The following is a 25,265-nucleotide window of genomic DNA, read 5'->3' as shown; positions in this document are numbered from 1 at the left end:
ACCAAGGCTAAGTGAAAGAGAAGTGTTGGCTGCGGTGGGCCACACCAAGTGGATACGGAGGGACTTCCCCCAGTGTGACGCCACAGAGCATCTCCATCAGGAGTCAGTCAGGGGTACCTGCCTACCTACCAGTCCTGGGGAGAATCCTTGACCCCTACCGTCAAGATCCTGAGAAGGATTTGGAAATTTTCTGGTCCCAGTTTCCACCCCTAGAAGAAGCGCTCTCTCTCTCTATAGATGGTTACAGAGGTTGAAGGGGGCATGCACAGACCCTTCCCAACAAGGTTCCTGGGACAGCAGAAGTAAATGCTTTGAAAGGTTGGAGCGATGGTGGAAGAGACTGAGAGGCATGGGTGTCACCTCTACCTCCCTGTGTTGTGTGGACAGTGACCAGGGGAAGCTTCCTGCAAAGAGCTATGCTGGAACCTTGAAAATGGTAGGAACAGCCAGGCCGAGAGTGCAGGAAAGCCTACATGCAGAGGGAGTAGTGTCATATGGAGAGGGAACATACGCAGCAAAGAGAGGAGCAGATGGAGAACAGGGAGGGACGGGTCTCAGGGGCTCCCGAGGAGCCGCATCGGAAAGGATCCGAAGGTGCCTCCAAGGCCTCTAAGTAGCGAGCGAGCGACATCCTATAGGATTCTCTTGGGGGTCCTGGCGGAGGATGTGCGTAATGAAGATGAGACTCAATCTCTGACCAGCAGGTAGAGGTTACAAACCCTCAAGAGAGAAAGGGCGAGGCCCTGGGCTAGACCAAAACCCTGTGGATAAAGGAGAAGGGAGGCTAGAACTGTCCGTAGCCCAGTGCAGGGGAAGAGGGGCTGCTGAAGTCAGGGTAGCTCCTGTGGGAATCAGGAGACCAGGCACATAATGAAGCTCAACAAAAGCCTCCCTCCAACATGGACACAAATCCCCAGGGCTTCACCCAGGCTAGCCCAGTGGAATGGCTGGGAAAATGTTCTCTGAGCTAATGGGCTCTGTGCCAAGTGTGGTACAGGCATTCCCAGGAAGCGGGTGACTGGGTCCAGGTGACTGATGGGCGAAGTCAGGCGTGTGTCTTCTAGTGAAGTTGTCCCATTAGTCTCACAGTGCTGGGATGAGGACTCCCAGGGCAAGATGTTCGGGGAGTGGGTGGGGGTGGAGGGAAGAGGATGGGCGGGGCTCCCAGGATGCTCAAAAAGGGATGTGGGACTGTGAGGGACAGGGACTCTGGGGAGGGGTCTGCCCAAGTGGAGGTGGTAAGGGCATCACAGAGCTTGCTGAGGCATAGAGGTAACGTGAGGAAGACGAAGCTGTCTGTGGTGTGGAGCAAATACAGAACTTCAATCCAAATGGTTGGGGAAAGGTCAGCGGAAGTCTGGATGTGGACTGGAGGCAGCTAGGAGCCACAGACTGTCTAGCCAAAGAAGCCTGGAGCCAGGCAGGGGCACTTTCAGGGTGGCTGGAACTGGCTGTGATTATATTCCCTAGTCCCCAATAGGAGAGGTGGGTTGACCTGTGCCAAAGTGCCCAGGCTGGACCCTGTCATCCAGGGCTGCCACCAGAGACTGCTGGGTGCTCTCATTATGCCTTTCATGTGCTGCGAGAGACAGGAGCAGCAAGTAATGCGGCTGCCTCCTGCTGGTGTGCGGAGCGCCGGGCAAGCCACATGAGATCCCATCTCGAGCATAATGTGCAACCGAGGACAAAATTAGATTGAGAAGTAAATGGGGCCGAAAATTTCCAAAGCATTTCCCGTCAGGAAGCTGTGTGATTGCATGTTTTAATTCTCCGCGTTTTGGTGGGGACGGCTGGAGAGGAAGGGGCTTGGGTTGGGGGGAGTCTTGGATTCCTGAGGCGCAAAGGCCGGAGGGAGAAGAAGAATGCCTATTGTGCTTGAGAACTGAGACTCCATGCAGCATCTTGTGACCTGCAAACACCCACCAAGTGGGTATGATTCGCTCTGTTTTGGAGCCAAGGAAACCAGGAGAGGAAGCCCACTTGCCTGGGGCCACACAGACAGTGTGAAAGTAGCAGGAACTTCAGTTCCAGGTGGTAAGCTCTCAAACACAAAGTGAATGCTATGCTGAGTGTCACTCCTCTCTAACCTTTAACCTCTAACCTCTAACTCTCCTCTAGCCTTTGGGAGACTGAGGAAGAGGGATCTTGAGTTTGAGGTCATCCTGAGCTACATAACAAATTCCAGGCCAGCCTGGACTACACAGCGAGACTCCATCTCAAACGCCTAACCCCTACCAAAGCAAACCTAAACTCACACTGACACCGCCCTGGGGAGCTCTCTTCCCCCTTGCTCCCTGCACCCGCTTTTCCTTCTTCCTCCAGTTCCAAAGCCAGAGGAGACATCCCAGAAGCAAATCGAGGGCTCACTCACAGTTGTGCCTGTGTAGTGAGGCTTAGGGAGCTAAAGGAACAGCTTGGTCAGGAAAGTGCTTGCCCTACGAGGGTGAGGATCTGAGTTCTATCCCCAGCACAGACATAAAAAGCCAGGAGTGGTGGTGTGTGCTTGCAATCTCAGTGTTGGGGAGGAAGAGATAAATCCACCTCTGATGCGCGCTGGCCAGTAAGCCCCCTGTGAGAGATTTTGCTTCAAAAGGAAAAAAAAAATAGTGAGAGCAGGGAGACAGGGAGATGCTCAGACAGTAAAGGTGTTTGTCACCCAGTCTGGCAGCCTGAGACCAGTCCCTGAGCCCCACACAATGGAGGGAAAGACCAAACCAACTCCTGCAAGATGTCTTCTGACCTTTGCAATGCACTGTGGAGCATAAAATCATGTATGAACACACATGCACACACACATACACATACACACAGAGACACACATACATACAGACACACACACATACATACACAGAGACACATACACAAACGCGAGCACACACACACACAGTCTTAGGAGGAAAAAGTGGACAGGTTCTCCTGAGGAACAGCACCAGAGTTTGGTCTCTGGCTTACACACAAACAAGAACACATGCATGCACACACATGAGGTCATGCTACATGCCCTCAAAAACACACAAACACTAAGTAAATAAGCAAGGCTCAGTGAAGTGTCGCTGTTTGTTGGTAGCACAGAGGCACAGAGGCAGAGGCTCAGGCTCCTCTGTCTGTTACTCTCTCTCTTCCTGCCCGGTAGCTTCCAGAAGGCTCCAGGGACCCTGCTTACATGACCATGCCTGCAGAGCCCAAGAAGTGACTACCAGTATTCTTAGGGTTGCTGCCATAAAACCCCAAACAAACAAGCAAACACAGACACAAATGCTTTCTGGCTCATGTCATCTGGGACCCCAGGCCACAGACCAGTGAAAAACTAAGTGTCAGTTTCCCGAGGTTGGGGAATGAATACTCTGTGGAAAGAGGGAGGACACAGACGCTAGAGAGAGCTAAAGGGAAGGGAGACCACAGGAAGCGTCGGCGTGCAGGGCGGCTCTAGGCCCAGGCCTGGCTACACCAGCTCTCTGCACAAGGCTTTAAACAAAGAAAACTTGGCTCATCTAGAATCTTCCTGGGGAGTCTTGGATAAGCCAAGCAATGCTCAATCATGCAAAGTATGCGTCTAAGGTTCTGAGGAGCCTTGGAGGCTCAGGGAAGCACACTGAACCCCGGACTTGACTTTCAGGGTCCTTTGGGCTCTGGCACCCAGTGATGCTTCGGATGTCTCCAAGTCGGGATGAAGGCAGTTCAGAGGGTGAACACGTCTGCTCTGCTCTTGAATCCTTCCTACCAAGCCCCCCACTGTGCCAACCTTCATGTCTTACACCCAGCTGCCACACCTCCACTCTGCCACTGTCCCAGCCTCAGCTTCAAGCACACTGAACGACACCCTGACACCCCGCCTTCCAACTTACCTCAGCTAGGCTCAGTCACAGAGCAGTGTGAGGGAGCAGATCAAATCTCTCAGGAGCCCAGCCTCACCCCTCTCTAGCCAAGACCCTCTTCAACTCCTTCTGAAGGAAGCTGGCCATCAAGGCTGGCTGGTGTCTCCTCTTCCAGGGATGCTCAGTCTTTCCTCTCTCTGTCTCTGCCTCTGACTGTCTCTGTGTCTGTCTCTGTGTCTGTTTTTCTCTGTCTCTATTTCTGTCTCTCCGCCTCTGTCTCTCTCTCTCTAAGACTGGGTCTATATAGCCCAGGCTATGAGGCTAAGATCGACTTTGAACTCCTAAACTTCCTATGTTTACATCCAAGTGCTGGGATTTCAAATGTGTGCCACTCTGTCCAGCTGCTCTACCCCTGGTTGTGTATGAGACCTGGGCACGACCTTTGCCTCTGCCCCTCTGAGCCTAGCTCCCCTTTGCTGTGGGCATTAAGTTAATGAGTAGTAGACAACACATTGGATCCAGGACGGCTGACTCCCAAGTTCCTTCCTTCATGATGTTCCCCATATAGTAAAACTTGCTATCCCTACACTGCACAAGCCATTATCCCTCCTGATGACCCATGAAGGAGGAAAAAAAGGAAGGGATAGAAAGAGGGAGGGAGGGAGGGAGGGAGGGAGGGAGAGCAGGGCAGGGCAGAGCAGGGCAGGGCAGAGCAGGGCAGGGTAGGGGTAGCTGCATTTCAGAAGAGAAGTCAAGACCGGAGTTGGTAGGGATCTGTAAGCAAGAGTCTGAGCAGTGCTGGGTCCCTGAGAGCTGGCAGAAATGCTGGGACAGTCAAGCCCCACACCGGCTTCTCAGGAGGGGCGGGGCCGTGCTCTGGCGGCCTGCAGCTTCGCCCAGCAGTGCAATTTAATGGGTGTTCTCTGCAGCACATTCATTTGCCATGCACGGTAGGAGGTGCCTCAGCAGGGCAGGCTTGGCTTTCCTGGGCATGCAGCACACCTGCCAGCCCTCCTCCAGCTCTTGGCTATTGGGTACCAATATTGGCCTTACTAATTGGGTTGGGGAAAGAGTTGAGGGTAAGACTGGGTATTGCCAGATATCAGCCTTGCCCAGATGTAACCCCCAGGCAGGGCTCTGTGACATCTGTGACAAGGACAGGCTGTGGTGCTGGTTAAGGATGTGATAGACTAGACCTGAGTCCCTTGCAAGAGCTCAATGTATACGCATGGCGAAGCCATTTACCTACTGGCTTTTTCTTGGGTCCTTGGACATTTCTGTAGCATTGTTTATCTCCTAGGAAAGCAGACCAGGGCTCCAGGTTCTGAGGGAGGTTGTTCCAAGAGGGGAGGGAACTTGCCTGAGGTGTAGGAAGGAAGTGGTGAGCTTTCTCACACTCAGACCTGGCTCTGCCTCAGTGGGCTTTGATCCTCCAGTTCTGACCTCACTTCTTAGCTTGAAAGGGCCGTCAGGCCCCTCCCACCATGCTTGGATCTATGCTAGCCTGGAGCAAAGGCCTTGATGGCTAAGGGCACTGGCTGCTGGGGTCCTAAACCCATTCCTTACTTCTTCTCAGCTGGCCCATTTGCTGCCTGTGAAACCTTAGGCAAAGCACTCGTTGTAGAAACAGCCTAAGGGATACAGGCTTTATGCATATGAATCTCAGATCCTTTTAACCAGCCCAAATTTGTAGATGAGGGAACTGAGTCATGCCCAAGGCTGTCAATGGCTGGAGCTTGTCCTCATAACTTCTAGGTTCAGCACCCCCAATAACAGCAGCACTGGTTATGCCATTTCACAGTGCTATGGGGATATCTGAATGGGACAGTGCACTTAAGCACAGGTGTCTTAATACAGCACCCGCACTGTGGCTGGGGTGCTCTCTGACCACAGTGCATACATGCACAGCACAGGCCCACCAGCCACAGTGCATGCCTGCATACCACCCGGGCCCCCCAGCTACAGTGCATGCATGCACACACAGACCCTCTAGTCGCAGTGCATGCATGCAGAACAAGGCCCACAGCCACAGTGCATGCATGCACAGCACAGACCCTCCAGCCACACTGCATGCACAGCACAGACCCCAAACCACAGTGCATGCACTACACAGGCAGCAGCACTGTAGACTGGGGTGAGCAGATCCTGAACTCTGCACAGCGGAAGAGGCATGGGGTCCCCCTCTACCCACTGGCCTGCAGTTCGACCATCACCTGACACACACAGGTCCCCACCTGGTGGACGCACAACACAGGGAGTCATGTGTCAGGAAGGGCTGGGAGTGTGGAAAGTGGGTAGCAGAGAATCAGGCCAGGCGCTGTCCACTGGTCCACAACTCTGTGCCAATCAAGCCTCCTACCAGTTTCAGCAAAGAGGAGCTGCAGCCTCTCTTCCTCCAACTCCCTGGCAGAAAGGACAAGAGGCAGTTATCTTTCCAGAGTCTAGTAAGTGGCAAAGCTGGAGTTACGGCCCCAGCAGATGGGGTCTTTAGAGCAGTCGTTCTCAACCTTCCTAATGCTTTGACCCTTTAATTCAGTTCCTCATGTAGTGCTGACCACAATCATAAGGTTATTTTATTGCTACTTTGTAATTGTAATTTTCTACTATTGTGAATCATAATGTAAATATCTGTGTTTTCTGATGATCTCAGGCAACCCCACGTGAAAGGGTTATTTGACCCCCGAAGGGGTCACGACCCACAGGATGAGAGCCACTGCTATAGAGCATTCTTTTAACTAAGTGTGCACTTTGCCTGTAAGCGGTGAGGGTGAATGGAAGGCTTGCAACAGTGATGTGGCATGAACAGGACGTCTGAGTGTGGACAGACTGAGGTGGCCGAGGGGCCGGGGAGCATACCGGCAGCCCTGGGTAGGAGGCCACTGAGCAGCCCTTACATTTTGGCCTAGACTGGCAACTGTGTGATTCGGAAACATCAAAAGACAAAAACGAGTCAAGCATGGTGACCCACGCCTGTAATCCCAGCCCAGGGGGATCACGAGTTCAAGGCTACCTTCAGCAAAATAGTGTGTTTGAGGCTAGCCTCTGTCTCAAAACATACAAACAAACAAGCAAACAAACATGAAAAGAGGCAAAGATGTAGTTTTGTTCTCCATAGGCTTGGAGATGGCTTGGTGTGGATAGGGGTGTGGTTGGCACCCATCCTCATAGAGGTTTGTCCTGTTGCCACCCCTGCACAAAGAGTTTTTTGCCATCTATTAATTACAACTCCAAGGACTTACCAGATACTTCTTTGTCTATCTATGTCTTGGTAAGAGGTGCACAGGCAGGCTGGAGAGCGAAACATCCCCTGCTTCTGAAGACATTGCCCAGGCTTACCCTGTGACTAGGCAGAGCTGACCCCCTGGCACAGCACTGAAGCCTTGGGAGGCTGTGGACAGACACTGATCTTGCCCCGAATCACCCAGACCACTGAGGTTTGGGCTCTGCGTCTGCTCATACTGTTATCCTGACACCAAATGTGACCCGATTGCCAACTCAACCAGCCCTAGAATCACCTAAGAGGCAAACCTCTAAAAATATCTGTGATCAGTTTTCTTGATGGGATTGACTGAAGTGGAAGACCCGCCTGGAGTGTGGGCAGCACCAGCCCATGCTCTGAGGTCCTAGACCGCGTACAAACAGAACTGAGCTGAGGGGCAGCGTCCAACTCTCTCTGCTTCCTGACAGAGCAAGCACTGTGACAAGCTGTGTCACGCTCCTGCCATGGTGACTGCCCTGCCATGGGGGACTCTACCCTCAAACTGAGCTATGATAAACACTACCTTTAGGTTGCTGTTGCCAGGGACTTTGTAACAGAAAAGTAATCAATACACTGTCATTACCACTTCCTGTCACTTTCCCAATGGCGGTGTGACTTGGTTAAGTCTCCTTCCCCATTTTTTTTTTTTTACTGTGCTGTCTTTAATACATGGATGGGAACCTGGGAAACGAAGCCACTACATCTGTTGGTACTATGTGCCCCTGAAGATTAGGCTTCCCAGAGTTGGAGGCAGGAAGAGCTCAGAGCAGGTCTATGTCTCCCTTCAGCTGTTCATAACCTTGTTGGGTGGGGTGTTTGAGGTCGGTGAGACAGGCCACCACTGGGTGTTGGGAACTGGTGTGAGGAGGCCTGGAGGGTTTGGGATAAGCGTTTTTTTACTTGTATAAGTGACATGGCCAAGACACTCCTGGCATCAGGAAGCTGTCCCAGAAAACAGAAAGCAAGGGGCAGGAGGAGGCCTGATCCTCACAGGTCTTAACTTCCGTCTCTCTTCCTAGACTGTGTGTGGGCCCCTTGGGCCATAGACACTGTCTGGTTCTTAAGAAAAAAAAGTTAATTTTAAATCAAAATGTTAATTTTGGATAGAAGGTAATACATTCATGTGATTAAATATTCAAACTGTACAGAAAAAATATAAAAGAAAAACTAAGCCCCTCCCCACCAAAGGCCGTGCTCTTTCAGTTTTGTGTAAACACGTTTTACTCTCACTAGGATTTTATTTTATCTCTTAGCACATGAATCTTATCTATTTTTTAACTAGCAGAGACAAGATTATATAGTACAGAATTCTCTTTTTTATTTTGTGTTATACATTTAATAAAATATGTTGGAGATCTTTGCACAATCTCCACATTCAAATTCTTGCCTTCCTCTTTTCCTTCCTCCCTCCCCTCCCCCTCCTTCCAATCAAATATAAGCCTTAAGTGTATTTTTTGTGTATCTCCACAGTAAAATCTTAGACTTAGAGTTGCTAGTTAAAGAGAAGCCACATTTTGCATTTTGCGGCTCATCTATTGAGACAGAATGCATGGGCTGAACAGCGTGGGGGGGGGGTAGGCTCTCAAGACAATAGACTTCCAGTCCACCCTGACTAGCCGAATACCTTACTTCAAGTCAGAACTTGCAAGCTTTTCCATCTCCTGGACCAGCTGTGAGGCTTAAATAAAATGTACACCTAAGCTTGGAGCTCAGGGAGACATACATGATGCTGTGCTTGCCTCAAGGGCTGTTCTCATGGCTTCTCCTCTCCCTGAATCAGGGCCTGTCTTGGCAGAAAGACCTAGCGCTGCTGGTGCTGCTTGTCAGGCATGCTGGTCGGAGCTCTGCCTTCTTCTAGCGTTCTGGAGCACCAGTTGCCAGTGAGGCAAGAGTAAGCCACAGATGTGCATGAAAATATTGACTAAGCTCCACTGTGTGCTCTAGAACCCCAGGCAGATGAAACCCACTCTCTCAAAACCAAAACACAAGGGCTCAGTAGCACAGCTTGCCTACCTAGCCTTGGAAAGTTCTGGGTTTAGTCCCCAGTACCCGCTGACACACATCCTAACCAGCCAGGTGTACTAGTGTACACCAATAATATCAGCCCTTGGAAAGTAGAAGCAGGAGGATGTGGAGTTCAAGACTCCCTCAGCTTACTTAAGTGACTTTAGTGCTTGAGCTGTAGAATGCTATCTCAAAAGCCAAAACAAAATCGATAAACAAAGAAAAATCCCCAAAACACAGGACTGGGAGATGGTACAGTTCTCGGTGACTTCAAAGAAGTAGATGAGGTATTCCCAGGTGAAGGGCTGGGAAGGCTAGAGATGGCAGAATGAATGGCACCCAGTGACTTACTGAGGGCTCAGGTTTGCCTTCCTGGCTCTGCAGGGTCAGGCTGCACCTTTAGTCTGGATAGTAAGAGAGAGGCCAGTCAGAATTAGTTACATGTGAGGAATTAGTAATTTTGGAAAAAGAGAAATGTAGGCTTATAGTTTCTAGAGAAACAACAGTCTTTAAACTAAAGGCTAATAAGCCTGTCATTAGGCGCCTGCCAGATCTCTGTGATGGCTGGCTGCCCCTCATCTCAACTAGCTGGCCCCTGTCCGTAGGCTGAGCTGGGGAGCTACGGCAGGACCCCCCCCCAGCCCCATAAAAGAGCACCTGTGACCTTCACACCCTTTGATAGTGACAGGTCAGAAGAGGGACTTCGGGGCAGGCCATTTGACCATCTCAGTTGCTAGCGGGGCTGTGAGCCAGTGCCTTACACACTGTATGAGAGGCCGTGTGCGAGGCCTCGCTCTCTCTGAGCCCCTGCCATTGCCCCTTTATTGCCCTCACAGTGACAGTTTTCCATCTTGCTAAAAATCTTCAGCTCACATCACTGTCTTCTGCATTGTTCCTACACCAGTGTCAAATACATTTTGAACAGTTAAAAACGTAATTGTTTCAGACGTAATTGCTGTAATAAGATAGTAGGGATAATTAATTTCCAGAGAGAGGTATACTCAGTTCACAGTACTAGAGTTTCTAGCCCAAGATCCAGTGAGGATCTTGGAGCCTCTAGAGGGGACATTGGATCACAGTGGGAGGGAGTGTATATGGAAGACACTTTTCTTAATGAAGAGGAAGTAAAAACTAAAAAGGCCAGGGTCCCATAATACCCTCAAAATGGCCTAAGGTTGTAAGTTCCTACGGTTCCACCGTTTCTCCAATAGTGTCACTCCAGAGACAAAGCTGCTAGCACAGGGAACTTTGACAGACACTGACCCAAGCCATTGCATGAGTATCATACCAATAAAAAAATGATAATATATGATATGGACACTTGAATCAATTTGTAGCTAACTAGGAAATTTGTTGGTCCCAAGACTTCTTGAGAAAGAGGGATTTATACCCTCTATCAGGAAAAGCCTTTTTAAATGTTCGTTGTTGTTTTGTGGGCTGGGAAGATGGCTCAGTACGTGAGAATACTTGCTGCAAAGTCTCATGACCCAGAACCCACATTGTGGGAGGGAAAAAAAATCACTTGCGTAAGTTGTCCCCTGACCAGCATATACATGCTGTGGCATGCACGCACACACAAGCGCCCATGCGCCAATGGAAAGGGAATTGTTTTATTTTATTTTTTATGTAGGTGTTTTGCCTGCAGGTATGTCTGTGCACTGTGCATGTGTCTGCTGCTTACAGAGGCCAGAAGAGGGCATTGGATTCCCTGGAACTGAAGTGACAGATTGTTGTGAACCTCCATAGCTACACAGGCACTGAGAGTCAAACCACGGTCCTCTGGAAAAGTAGTGAGGGTTCTTAACTACTGAGCCATCTCTTGAGGCTTCTAAGATTTTTTTAATAAAAAATACATTATCCAGGTATGGTAACACATGCTGTTCATCCCAGTACTCTGGAGGCAGAAACAGGCAAGCCTGAGTTCTAGGCCAGCCTGGTCTACAGAGTGAGTTCCATGATAGCCTGGGCTACACAGAGAAACCCTGGCTCAAAAAACCAAACAATCGAGCTGGAGAAATGGCTCAGCAGTTAAGAGCACTGACTGCTTGTCCCAGGGTCCTGAGTTCAATTCCCAACAACCACATGGTGACTCACAACTATCCATAATGAGATCTGATGTCCTCTTCTGGGGTGTCTAAAGACAGCTATGGTGTACTTACATATGATAGATAGATAGATAGATAGATAGATAGATAAATAGATAGATAGATAAGTAAAAAAAAAAAACAAAAAACAAAAAGCCAAAAAAAAAAGCCCCAAATAATTAATTGTGGGTGGGCAGTGCTAGGGATTGAATCCAAGGCCTGTGTGTGCTAGGCAAGCATTCTATCACTGAGCTATACTTCCAATTCCTCAGGAAAAGCATTTAAAAAATATTAGCATAAAAACCAGATTAAAAACATAATTGGTTAATGTCCTATGAGGTTGTGTCTCTTCTCCAGTGGAAGTCTGCACATTAGCCTAGGCCTTCTTCACTGAGTCAGAGGTCAGCTTACACACCTCTCCAAACCTTGATAAGTTCCCTTGGAGGCTGCCACTGGGGAGTGTCAGGTGACACTGAAGGATCTCTACACTACTCACCTTTACCTGCTTTGTAGATTGTGAGGGCGTGCCTCAGAGAGCGCTGTGAGAAAGGGGCTCCTGGGAAGATACCTTGAGCAGTCCTGAGGGAGGACGAAGTATCTGTGGCCATAGGACGATGTGATAAAACAGAGGCGGGAGTTGGGGTGTAGCCTTCGCACTCTTCATGTAGACCCTGGTGTGGGGCGGCGGGCAGAGGGGGACGCCTGGGAGCACTTGCAAGAATGATGGGAGAGAGGGAGGAGGGGGCAGTGTGTTCCAGGGCAAGTGAGTGCCATGGAGGAGGAGGCAGAGAGTCAGCAGGGCTTGGACACCCACTGGATGTAAAGAACGTCATTTTCATAAGAAATTTTCTCTCTTTGAACATGGAGTGGTTGGGCTGGAGAGATGGCTCAGCAGGTTAAGAGCACAGACTGCTCTTCCAGAGGTTCTGCGTTCAATTCCCAGCAACCACATGGTGGCTTACAACCATCTGTAATGGGATCTGATGCCCTCTTCTGGGGTGTCTGAAGAGAACAATGGCTTGTATATATATATATATATAATAAATTTAAAAAAGAAAGGAAGGAAGGAAGGAAGGAAGGAAGGAAGGAAGGAAGGAAGGAAGGAAGGAAGGAAGGAAATGGAGTAGCCAGGAAGCTAGGAGCGTCACCCACAGGAGTGAAGAGACAGGTTGGCCCCAGGGAGCTGACTAAATCCTCACACACACACACACACACACACACACCCCACTCCTGTCTACCTACCTCTGGCAGGCATCTGAGCACCAGGCAGCAGTCCTGACGCTGGCCAGGCCTGGCAGTGGGTGGGCTGGGGCTGGTGATGTGGGTGGGCTGGGACTCCGGGGCCTACGGGCTGATCATGGCCCTCAGGCACATGCCTTGTTCTTCAGAATGTGTATATTTGTTTTAATTTTGTTTTAATTTTTAAAGTAAACTTGATTATAAAAGCTTGCAGAAAGCGAATTTTTTGTGCATGTGTGTTTTAAAGTTACATTAGTTATTAGCATTGATGTAGTCAAAAGGTTCCAAATGAAACTGAGTGAAAAGCAGGACTTCTCTTAGCTAACTGAAGAGGCCCTGCATGCCCATGCGGATATTTAGTGAGGAGACCTGGGCAGATGCATGCAGGCCAACAACCCTGTCTCCTTTGAGAGGTTCCTGGACACGTGAAATAAGGCTGACCTTTAACCTCCTCTCACTGGGTGAAGCTCAGAGGCTCTGGGGAAGCAGGGACTGTGTGTAGCTGTTAGGCAGACATTGCTGAGCTCATCTTAGCCAAAGCCAGAACCAGCCTTCCTTTCGGCATTAAGGCCACCAACTCATAGAGCATTGGTGTGAAGAATCCTTTCCAAGCAGTTCCACCACAGTCCTTTATAGTTGGGGTGGAGGGAGAGACAGAATACAGAGACCTCCATCCCATGGGCAGGACCGCTAGTCCACCAGGGACAGTCAGGACCAAGGACAGCGGCCAAGGCCATCACTAGCTTCCTGCCCATTCCAAACTCATTCACAGTTACTGACTGCCCCAATAGTGAGGATAGTGGGGTGCAGTCCTTTCTCTCCCTCCCACTCACCATCAGGTAGGTACAGGGCGAGTTGAGTCTGTGTCCTGTGGCATTCAACGTGAAGGCTTTGCACAGCGTCAGAGTAATGAGTTCTGCAAGGGCTTGAAGCAAGGGCTGGAGGATTTTTGTGTCATGTGTCTAGGAGTGACAACCCCCAGTGGTTAATTACTGCCGCACGATGAGAACTGAGCTGGTAGCAAAATGAGATAAGTTCATTATGAGCTAAATTTGAAGTTAATTGGATTCATATCCACCACCACCACCCCCTTAAGTATACATACTGACTACTTAGGAAGGGGCTGTGTGAGAAAGAAAGTTGCAACTGAGCAGAGACTGGTATCCAGGTCTGGTCATTTTGTGGAGGCAGTAAGGAGACCTCCGAGCTGAGTAGACCTGTATCGATGGATTAAGGTTATCTGGGCAGACACTTTCGGAGTGCCTACTGCATACCAGGGGAGGCCAGGGCCCACAGAAGCTCTTGATCTCTGAAGAGCTGTGGTCCAGAGGTGAGGGGAGGACAAGGGGCAGGGTGCAGGCAGTAATGCGGAAGGATCTGGTGTCGTAATGCCTGAGGTGTGGTTCCACTTCTTACCAATGGTGTGAAGCCTAATCAATCTCCACATCTTCATTTCCACATCTGTAACACGGGCCAGCAATGGGGCTTGTCTCATGTGGGTGTTGAGGGTTAAATGCAGGAGTTTTTACAAAACACAAATATACTTAGCATGTGGTCCATGCCAGAAACGTGGCTGGCATCGAAGATGAGGCACGAGAAGTACCTGGCCCAAAGCGCTGCCCATAGGAACCCCCGGGACTCTGTGGATCCCTTGATGGGCAGCCCAGAGTTAAGATAAAGCAAAATAGACTCCACTTCTGCATGACAGGGGTGACCAAGAATTCCCAGCTTTGTTCCAGAACAGTGATGAAGAGTGCCATTGTTTCCCTAAAGGACTTTGAATTTTTTAATCAAAGAAATAAGACTCCCGTGATTTTATTAAGTCATGGAGGTAAGATTTGAACTCAGGCCCACATGTCTCCCAGACTTGACCCCTCCCTGCCACATTCTGAGGTCTAGATTTGGCTCTAGAGGTGACTGGGGAGGCTCTGTGAAAGGAAGGAAGGCTATGGGGCTTCCTGGCTCTTCAGGCCTGGCCATCACAGAGCTGGCCCAGCATCTCCTCCCTGGAGGGAAGGCTGCCCTCTGGCGGCCATGCTCCTCTGTCTTTGCCTGACCCTGCTCTCCTCCTTAGGTGCACCCCAAAGGGCACATCTTCCCTTCACTTGTTCATCCAAATTCACCATTTGTCCCTCCCGGGCTTTCTATAAGCCTTTTGGAATCTAACCTTGGACTTTCTTGGTCCGTCGGCTGTTGGTACACGAGCGGTCTCCATTTTCTGGCTCACAAATAGTGCTACTCTGAACACTCATGTACAGGTTTGCCCAGGGAAGGTTGGTCCCATTTTTCTTGCTTGTTCAACTCAGAAATGTCTGGGTCACGTGGGAACTCTGTGTCCAACCTTCTGAGGGACTATCAGACTTTCCAAAGTCCGCACAGCGTTTTGCATCCCCTCCAGCAGGACACGAGAAGTCCAGTTTCCCTCCTCTATGGAAGATGGCTATAATCTGTCTCTATAATGCAGCCATCCCGGCAGGGGAGAGGCACCATGTCTCTGCACCTTTGATTTGCATTTCCCTGACTGCCAATGGCGCTGAGCAGCGTGATCTGGGTTTACATTCACTCCCTTCTGTCCAGGAGCCTATGAAAGGCCTTTGCTCGTTTGTAATTGGTTTGTTTGTCTCTCTCTTTTTTAAATTAATTTTTTATTTTTTTATGTATTCTAGAAGCCTTTTATGAGAAACCTGATTTGCAAATACTTTTCTCCTGTAGTGTGGGTCTTCATTTTATCTTCTTTCTAAAAATTTTTAAATAAAGAACCTATTTTTCAGACAGGTCTCACTATGTAGGCCTAGATGGCCTGGAACTCGCTGTGTAGACCAGGCTGGCTTTGAGCTCATAGAGATCCACCTGCCTTTGTCTTCCAAGTGCTGGGGTTTAAGGTGTGTGTCACCACACCCCGCTCATCTTCATGTTCTGATTGCTGTCCTTTAAAGCAAATAATAATAATAATAATAGTAATAATAATAATAATTTTCCAGTTTTTGTTTATTTGCTTGCTTTACTTGCATGATTTTAAAGAGAGTCTAAACTGTGTTTACACTTACTTTGAGTCGTGCTGAGGCATGCTTGCTTGCCTCTGGTTTTCAGTCAGTGTTAGCGGCCTTTCCGCACATCTAGCCTGGAGGGGGCTTGAGCTTCTTCCCCAGCTCTGGTGTTTGTCTTAGATACATCTAACATGTACGGGGACATGTTAGATACCTGTGGAGCTTGTTGTCCTGAGTGCTGTGCAGAGTCTACTCACCCAATTCTATCTTTCTGAAAGGATCGTGTGTTAGCCAACACCACATATAAGCTTCCTCACCCCTGACTGGAGCTGTGTGCACACCATGGTCTATTTCCCGTCTTCCTCTCCATCCCATTGGTTTCCTAGTCATGAATAGGTGTCACACTTTATAAATTATATATTATAAAGGCTTCCACGGAAGTCCTAGCATCCGAGAGGCCAGTTTCCTCGTGGGAGACTTGAATAATCCAGCCAGAGTTGACTCCCACCAGACTGCAGGACACTGAGGGGAAGTCCCTTCCTGTTCTCGCTACTTCCTCTGAGACTCAGGGCTCTGGATTTCAGCTTCTTCAGTGGTACATCAGGTACTAAAATCCTTCCCCTCCTCTCATGATTGAAAAGAGCAAGGTTCTGTCGCGTTTCGAAGTCCCTAAGACTCCTTGCTTTTCATAGGCAAGGCTAGGGCTTGGTCATTCTTCTAGGAGAAGGTTACACAAGTTGGGCAAGGTGTCCTCACCCGTAGTTCTGTGTGTCAGGAACCCAACCAATCCATCCTGTTCAAGTCATCGGCAAATATGCTGACACCGTCAGCACCATCGCTGCACTGCAAACAGTGTAAATCGTCCCCTCCTTGGTGATAAGGGGTATAAACTCAGGCTGCCATGTCATGCTGTGTTTGGAGATGCTGACTCTGTTTGGCCTCCTAGCCCAGAGGCCTGAATCAGCCAAGCGAGAGCTGTAGCACCTCACTGGGTGCTCTGTGCTGACTGAGGTGAGTGAGTGAAGGCAACAGGTAGCAGAAATACCCATTGCTCTCAGGGTCCCGGGGTCCGCAGCTCCAGGCCAGGAGCGTCCTCAGAGGCCAACACAGCAAATGCAAACCTTGAATTATTTCTATGTCCTACCAAGGATTTGTACAGCTTCTGCTTGGATTCAGACTGGCATTCTTGGAAGCCCAGGGAAGTGTGCTCATAATAATAGTGGTGGTGATGGTGGTGGTGGTGGTGATGGTGGTGGTGGTGGTGATGGTGTACTGGTTGTGGAAACAGAACACATATATCAGTCATCAATGGCTTTGCAGACCACACTGCAATTCAGGGCCAGCAGTCACTTGTCTTGTCCATGCCTTTTGGGGTCAACTGGAAACTGGCTGAATTAGGGGAGGATGAGTTAATCTCAGCTCTGTCCCCCTGCTTCATGGCTGAGAGGGTACGGGGACATGTTTCTATAGTGAAGGCAGATATGCACAGGGCCACACCCAGGTTCACATGTGTCGAGAGCTGCCTTCTCTGAGTAAAACATGGATTCATGGGTAGCACAAAGGAGCCCCTAGGAACTGAGAGAGAGACTCGGTGGGAGGGTTCTTTGTAGAACATGCATCACCATTTGCCAGCTTCTCGTGGGGCACATTGTTGGGAAGGAACGTGCCCAGTATAATGGCAGATGCCAGATAAAGCTGGAGTTGGCACCACGCCCCGTTGCGGCTGTACTTGGGAAGAACTGCCACCAGCAGCCCAGAGCATACCTGTAACCCTCCAAAGAGCACTGTACACCTGCAGGGGAAGTTAAGGCTGCAAGCACTTGCAATACACTCATGGCTCGTGCCCTCCACATGTGTGCACACTTGGGCTCCAAGGGCTCTGAGCGGCTGAAGAGCAGAGAGTTGTTCCTCAAGTCGGAAAGCTGAGCCTGGAGTGGGCGGCAGTCTGACTTGCCCAGGGTCCCACAGAGGCTCAGAAGCAGAGCTGAGGCTGGGGCCAAAGGGCCCTGGATGGTCTTCATGTCCCCCCTCCAGGGTGTTACTGAGGGTTGTGGGTTCAGCATCACACAGCTATGCCCTGGGGAGCTCACCGCTTCTTCTCTGGGATCTGACAGCCGTCCCTGTTGTGGCTCTCTCTCTATTTGTCTGTCTGTCTGTCTGCTGTGTCACCTGCTCATCTGGTCTTGTTGTTCAACTTATCAACCCGCCCTCCTGGTTGCCAGCCACCCTTCCTCACTCGCTGTTCCCCATGGCCTCACTATCAGTAGAGGCTCAGGCTATGGCCCGGAACCCTGGGCTCAAAGCTAAGCTCTTTCCTACCGGATGTGTTACTGTGGACAGGTTACGTATCTGCTCTTTCCTTCAGTTTCCTCTTTCATGGAGTCATCAGGATGAGATACTGAACATGTCTCTGGGCAAAACAAAGACTATTTTGTCAGTAAAATTTCATAACCTAAGCTATGTCCATGTCTCTGGGGTGTTTCCGTTGCTCTGGGACAGCAGGCGGGAAACCCTTTGGAGGAAGCAACCATCAGAAAGACCAGAAAGGCTGTGGGGAGGAGCAGGCTCCTGTGGGGGACCTGGGGGTTGGACTGAATGCCATCTGGATAGGACAGAAAGAAGGCTGCTTGAAAGGGGAACAGCGTGAGCAAAGGTGGGTTTGGGGCCTGCTGGGAGTGGATGAAACTGGGAGAGACAGACTAAAGAGGCCACAGAAAACTAAGCAGAAGTCTCTTAACTTGCAAGGTGGTGGGAGCTACTTAGTCTTTCAATGAGGAAACTTCCCACCATCTATCCATTAGTTGGCTGACACACCAACGCTTTCACTGGTGCAAGCAGCCGAAATACTTTTCCTAGGAATTTCCAGGTCCAAGGCAAACCCGGGTAACTATAATCTGGTTGCCATTTTCCCACACCCCACACTTACCTCTCTTGTCTTATTGTATTGGTTGAAACTTTCAGGATAATTTCCCATGATAATATTGATAATAATTTCCCTGTCACATTTCTTGACTTTGATAGGAAATTCCCCAAGTGTTTCAACCGTGAAGTGTAATATAATATTGACTATTTTAGAATCAGTGTAAGGTTGGAATGCACTTTGGTCCTTATTTACTGACATGTAAGGAATGAATCTTGGATCTCTTTTGTACAGTGGGGCAGGGTTCCTTCCTTGTTATAGTGATGGGAAGTTCTCACAAATGTTCTGATACCGAACCATGCTCACGTACCTGGACTAAGACTCATCTGGTCATAGCATATCACTGCTCCCAGCCTTGCTCAGCCAGTGCGCTAGTGGACATATGCAACCATTTTTCATAGCAGCAAGAACGAAATACCTTGGTACCATATCAACGAATCACGAGACTAACCTTTAATTCAAATTTTTCTCCTTTGTCTGTGAAGTGCTTACATCACAATTTTTGCCAGGTTGGTGGAATAAATTTAGAAAGACTCTCTTGGTTTATAGTCTGGGCCATTTAATAACCTAAAAATGTATCTTTTGGAGATTTAAAACAACTTACCCAAATAAGAACAAATAGAAATTTGATCATGAAGCTAAGTGGACAAAGCTCTTGTTTTTTTAATAAAGACATTTGTTCTGTTTCCCCCAGGATTATTAGGCTATCAGTATTTTCTAGCTGCTCTTGTGTTAATTGGGGTAATTTATGTTTTCCTGGGAAATTGAACCTTTTATTGAGAACTTCCTATTTATAAGTATGCAGTGTATATTCTTTTTATAAATATTATTTCTTCTATGATTTTAGTTACATCTTTCCTCATTCTGAATCTTGATAACTCGATGGGGTTTGTTTTAAATCGTGTTGGGTCTGTCTATTTTACTGGCCTTTTCAGAGGAGGCTGGGCGTGCTCAGTGGTCTAACTAGCAAACTGTCTCTCTGGTCCTTTCAAAGAATGGGTCTTCCTGCAGTGTCTGCCTCTGTCTGCCCATTCATTTATTGATTCCTTCCTCCTCCTTTCCCCAAGTTGCTTTTATTGCTTTTTCATCTGAGTTGAACGCTTTGCCAAGGTTCTGATTTTCTGAACCTTTGCTTGAGGGATCAAGATTTTAAAGTGTGTGTACCAGCAGCAAAAACTGTTGACCAAACAAGACCCAAAGGGCAGATATTTGTTGAAGAACAAGCTGAATCCCAGGAGGCAGGGGTCTAGGAGTCCTAGCCCAGCCTCACTCAGAGAAGGGTGTTTCCATAGGTACACCTGCCCTACTCCATCCCACCCAACTGGGATGTGCAGGAGATCCACATTAGATGGACTTCCGCACAGCACCCTCCATCTTCCACGAGAGAGGTGTGGCACCCCCCTTTGTCTTAAACTCCAGAAAAATATTTTCACTATAAACTCTGTGTAGTCGAATTTCCTTCTGGAAGATGGGCAGTAATGATGACAGTGTCCCAACAAAGAGAGGGACTTCAGGACTCATGGCCAGAAGTTCAGACAGTCCCGTAGCAAAATAATGATGGGGACAGACTGGTTAACCATGTAGACTTTGACGCTGGCTCACCCGGGACATCTCATTTTCCTTAAAGAAAAGAATCATAGCCGGGTGGTGGTGGTGCACGCCTGTAATCCCAGCACACTAGGAGGAAGAGGCAGGCAGATTTCTGAGTTGGAGGCCAGCCTGGTCTACAGAGTGAGTTCCATGACAGCCAGGGCTACACAGAGAAACCCTGTCTCGAAAAAAACCAAAATCCAAAAATAAAAAAAATAAAAATAAAAAAAATAAAATAAAAAAGGAATCATATCCATACCTTCCCTCCTAAGGCTGAAGAGGAGTTAACCCTTTCAAAGTCCTTGGAAGGAGCCTTGTGCTTCATTTCTTTGCAAGCTGTTCCTTACCTTCAGTTGTCATTGTTAGGTGGGAACCTGGGATCAGGGACAGGGTTGGAGATGCTTCCCGAATGGGTGGAAAGGCTCCCTTGATTGACAGAGATGCTCCCTGTTTGGTGGAGATGATCCTACAATTCCACAGAAAGCCCCTCTCTGAAGTAGCCCCTGCGTTTGGCTGTCTCACACACCTGCTGCTGACACCTCAGGTCCTGTGTAGTCTGAATGGCACCCACTCCACTCCTGAGACATGGTCCCAAGTCTCCTTCATTCACAACCCCAGTCGCTGATGCTGTGAGGAAGACTGGGGATGAGAGGGCCCTGGGCTAGTGCAGGCCCTGGGCTGCGGCGTCTGCTCTGCCACAGTCCAAGCGGGCCTCAAGCCAGTTGACCCCCTTCCTCTACCAGGTCTGAGTTTTCCATCTGCAAAATGGTGAGAGGATCCATCATGAAGAGGCTCCTGAGGCCCCTCTTGAATCTCTTTGTGGACAGAAGTGGAGGGGACTGCATGGGCTCCTGACACCCTTGTTTCTCCAGTGGAGTGCTTCTTTCACTAAAATCCATTAGCACTGTGCCCTTCTGACCTTGGGATACAAAGACTTGTCTCGGAGCTTCGACACTGCAGAGACACATAGGGAACCTAACCAGGGCAAACCTCTCAAACTCACCCCAGCCCTGCAGGCCTGCGGTCCCTGTTTCTTCTTGGTCCTCCTTGAGAGGATTGCTTAGGTGGGATTCCCGCTGAGGATGAGGGACTTCCAGAGTTCATACTGGGTGCTGGCTTAACTCCAGTGTCTTGTGTTAACGCACCTGAGCCAAGGTGCCCAGCCCAAAGCCAGGGTGGTGACAAGCATGGCAGGGACGGACTCCTTCCTGGGACTGTCTGAAGTTCTGGAAAGTTGGTGGACTTGGGAGTGGGGGAGCCTCTGGCAGACTTGTAAGGTGGGGTAGCTCCCGTCAATCTCTGAATGACGGTACTAGGAGGGACTTCAGTGTTCTTCTTGTGCATATTCTCAAAGTGAAAGACTCTTAATGGAGTGCAACATGTCTAGCAGGGCCACAGTGATGGACATGAGGCAATCTTGCCCTCCAGGATCTGGGGGCCTGCAGAGAACTTGACTCTCTCCACTTGAGGGCCTGGGCCTTCACCTCGTTGTGCCAGCAGCAGGGCAGTGTTGGCGTTGGGAAAAGCACCCTGTATGTTCACTGAATAAACCCACAGCCCTGGGCCGTGGGAGGGGAAGTACAGTACAGGCCAGAAGCATGTGTGTGTGTGTGCACGTGTGCGCCTGTGTGTTTGTGTTTGTGCATGTGTACATGCATATTTGTGTGTGTATGCTCGTGTATGTGTGTGTGAGTGTGTGTGTGTGTGTGTGTGTGTGTGTGTGGTGTATAACATACAGGTGTTCAGAGTCTAGAAGAGACAAATGTGTAGGCTGTCCAGGAGCTGTGGCTGAGCAGCAGGCTGCAAAGATGCTCACCCTGTGTTCTGTTGCTTTGATTCTTCAGGCCGAGACTTGGCAAGCACAACCCTCCCGGGGTACCCGCCACACGTCCCCCCCGCTGGACAGGGCAGCTACTCTGCACCGACGCTGACAGGGATGGTGCCTGGTGAGTTTGCACTGTTGGCGTCTCCACAGCAGGCAGCAGACGGGTTGCTGCGGGAGGGCAACCCCTGCCCCAAGCAGCCCAGGTGACCTCCATGCTTCTGAGACGCTGACCTGAATAAGTCATCAGAGGTTGGCCCAGCCTCTTCTGCAGCTGGGTCTGCAGCGGGGCCAGGAGAGCAGTGGGTGTCCTGGGGAGGACATCAGAGAGTAGGTCCTTGTCTGACACTTAAGAAGTCCCTTGTCAGCCACACTGGGTGCCAGAACCCAGAGGGTATTTCCTGAACCTTCCTTCCTCCCCCGAGTCCTTTACTCCCCAATCTGTGTACCGTGAACCAGGGAGCCAGCCCCCTCCCAGGGTTCTGCAGGACCTCCCTCATCCCTTGAGCTCAAGCATACTGTGTTTTCAAGGCATGTGAGTTGGTGACTGTGACTTTGTCATTTGGGGCTAAACTGAACACAAAGAAAACCTGTCTCTCCACTAGGGCTGGGTCAGTTCTCACACTAAAAGCAGAGATCACAATCCTTAAGGGGTCACCTCTGTTCCCCGATTCCTATTCATCCTGAGGACCAGGGTCTGTCCACAGGACCGAGGGACTCATTCCTCCCGGACGGAGCTCCTTCAAGCTCTTCCTTGGGACCGTCTATGTAAAGATGCCCAACTGGCCGGTTTATGAAGCCCTGAGGGCTCCTGATGGGGGCTTGGGTGAGCTTGAGTTTAAGATAAGTACCCTACAGGAATATAAGGCTTCATTCATAGGTGTGTGTGTGTGTGTGTGTGTGTATGAGAGAGAGAGAGAGAGAGAGAGAGAGAGAGAGAGAGAGAGAGAGGCTTCACATGGCAACAAGTGGAGCAGGTGAGAACAGAGGCAAGTGGAGTTTCCCACGCTGCACACCCAGGCACAGAATGCCAAGAAGCCCAGAATTCAAAATTCCACTCTGGCCTAGTTGTGTGCACAGTGTATTTAACAAGGTAGGAGGATGGAGCATATTTCATTTAACGGTTTGTTAGCTTGATTTATGCCTTTTAAATATGAGACATATGGGAAATGGCCTCCGTGAGCACTCTTGTCCTGGGCCTTGCCAACACCGGGGAGGCCTGCCAGGTTGCATTGCAAGAGCTTTGCCTCTTCTGCCACAAGGATAGCCCTGTGGCAGATGCCAGAGAAATAAAGCACACAGACTGAGGTGATGGAGCAGCCACATGCAGACACACACACACACGTGCACACACACAGACACACACGCACGCACACGCACACACACACACACACACACCTGGGCTTGTTGTCATCCCCAAACCTTTAACAGGTGGGGTCACAAACCACACCTGAAAACAACCCCTCATGTTTATATCGCACTTTGTAACAAGTGCTTATAGAGACCAACTCGGTCAGATGGGTTAGCTCGAGGGTATAACCCCCATTTCTCTAAATGGCTGGGACCCAAGGAAGTAAGTGGACTGCAGGGAGCTGCTAATGAGCGTGGGGTGCTGAGCTACCTGTGGGCTCTCCACAACTCTGGCTTTTCAGAAGGGACTTGCTGTAGTAGCCCTGAATCCCGGTCCCAGTCAGAACTCGTGAAGGTGAGACCACTTTGGTGGCCCTCCTAGAAAACTTCCCCGTCCCCGGAGACCAAAGTTGAGAAGCTGAACTTTTTTCTGTCTTATCTGGAGAGAGTGACCCTTGACCCTGGTCATTCTTCCAGTCCTAGTTACAGCCCCACAGACAAGTAGCTGTGGGCCTGGGAAAGGTCCCAGCCTGATGGTGGGCGCTTCTCATCCAGTAGGGATGGCAGCAGGAATCCCAGGGCCAGGCAAGAGCGCAGTGTCCCAAGTCTGCTGCCATGGGAACTCGGGACTTCTGGGACTCAGTCCTCCACCACAGAGGGACAGTACACAGCACTGAGGGAAGGAAACGAGGATTCTGGGTAGGGAGCCTGCTACCCACGAGTCCTGAACTCTCCTCCATCTCTCTCTCCCTGCCTCCTGCCCTGTCTCTCCCTCCTGCTGCCTCTGAGCTTTCTTTTCTCCCACACCAGGCACTTAAGGCCAGATCAAGACAGCTTAGTTCTTGTTCCTCAGTGTCCTATTCACTGTCACATCCTGATTCTACAATGTCTCCCAACCTGTTTCCTGGACGGCCTGTGCCCTCCCTCGCCTTTCAGCAGAGCAGTGGTCTGGCCTCCCCGCCTGCCCCCCCCCCCCCGCGCCACGCCCCATGCATTGCCAAGGTCTGTCCTAGCTAGTTTTGTGGGTTCCTCTCCCAGCCCTCGCTATCCCGACAATCACTCTGACCTGTCAGCGACCTTTCTTCCACACCCTGGACCGTTTCCCCCCTTGATCTGCGGCAGCCCAGCTCCACTCTTCAGGTCTGAGCACAAACACTGGGAGCCTTCCAGGATGGTCCCTCTGGGGCTAGTGACTTCTGTCCCATCTGCCACGTGGTGCCACTGCTCTCGCTGGAACCTGGTTATCCGTGGTGGCATCACAGCCACCAAGCGGGTTCTAGGTACTTTCTGAGCATGTTGGCTAGGGGACAGAGGCTGGGAAAAGAGATAGGCTGTGTTTTAATTTCCTGTGATAAACAGATGACAACCCCAAACGCAGTGCTCAGAATAACCGGAGCTTTCTCTCCCATTTCTGTAACAAGTCTGAAACCGGTATCACTGGGCCAAAATGCTGGCACTGGCCCAGTCCCGCTCCCTGGCAAGCCCTGGGAAGTGGTTTTCTCATCGGGCTCCATCCAGCTGCACCACTCCAAGGCCAAGTGACTCCACCCCCCTCCCTTCACTCATATGAGGGCCCTTGTGGGTAATCAAGGTAATTCACAGCTCAACTTAATCACATCCTCCAACTTGCCTTGGCATCACAGGCTCCACACCGGGAGCCTCACAGGTCAGGTTCTAGCGCCGTAGCTGCACCGTGATCTGTTGGAGGGCTTTGATCTTGCAGCTGTTTAGATTTCTGCTGCCTAACTCTCTGGTTTCTAAGTCCATGAGGTGTTTTCTTGATGGGATCCAGTTATCACAGCCATGGAGGGCCTGTTGGCATGTTCTGAGAAAACAGTTGACAAGACTCCAGCGGGAAGCTGTTATGGGGTTTCCCAAGCTCTGAGGTGGCCGCACTGGGATGGGTGGTTTTTCGCCGTGTAGATCAGTCCCCCGTACTCGCTGTGGGTCTGTAGGGCACTCTGCAGGGAAAGCAGAAACCCCATGATTCTTTGCCTCCATGGACTTTAGGAAGCGCTTGGCTGTCACTGCTTTCTCACATACAAGTGGAACCTTCCATTTATAACATTTGCTTCCAGGGCACACAGAGGAGGGACTGTCTCCAGGGCACACTCCGCAGTTGAACTCTGGGGTGGGGGTGGGGGGAAGCAGGCCTAACAAGTTCTGCATTGAGTGGCAGTTTGTTGGCATGTCCT

The 25,265-nt window shown here is 50.1% G+C and overlaps 1 protein-coding gene across 4 annotated transcripts in view; it reads left to right on the top strand.

Annotated features, from left to right (window-relative positions):
* Pax5 (paired box 5) overlaps window positions 1-25,265 on the top strand; it is a 187,195-nt gene that overhangs the window by 122,043 nt on the left and 39,887 nt on the right. For all 4 annotated transcript variants that reach the window (XM_052176398.1, XM_052176400.1, XM_052176399.1 and 1 more), the window contains one exon: window positions 21,743-21,844. In XM_052176398.1, the coding sequence (XP_052032358.1) occupies window positions 21,743-21,844 (102 nt within the window). The remainder of the gene's footprint in view (window positions 1-21,742; window positions 21,845-25,265) is intronic.

This window comes from Apodemus sylvaticus, chromosome 3 (assembly GCF_947179515.1).
Source record: "Apodemus sylvaticus chromosome 3, mApoSyl1.1, whole genome shotgun sequence".
Taxonomy (NCBI): domain Eukaryota; kingdom Metazoa; phylum Chordata; class Mammalia; order Rodentia; family Muridae; genus Apodemus; species Apodemus sylvaticus.
The sequence above is the reverse complement of the archived record's forward strand: the minus strand, read 5'-3'. Positions and strand labels throughout refer to the sequence as shown.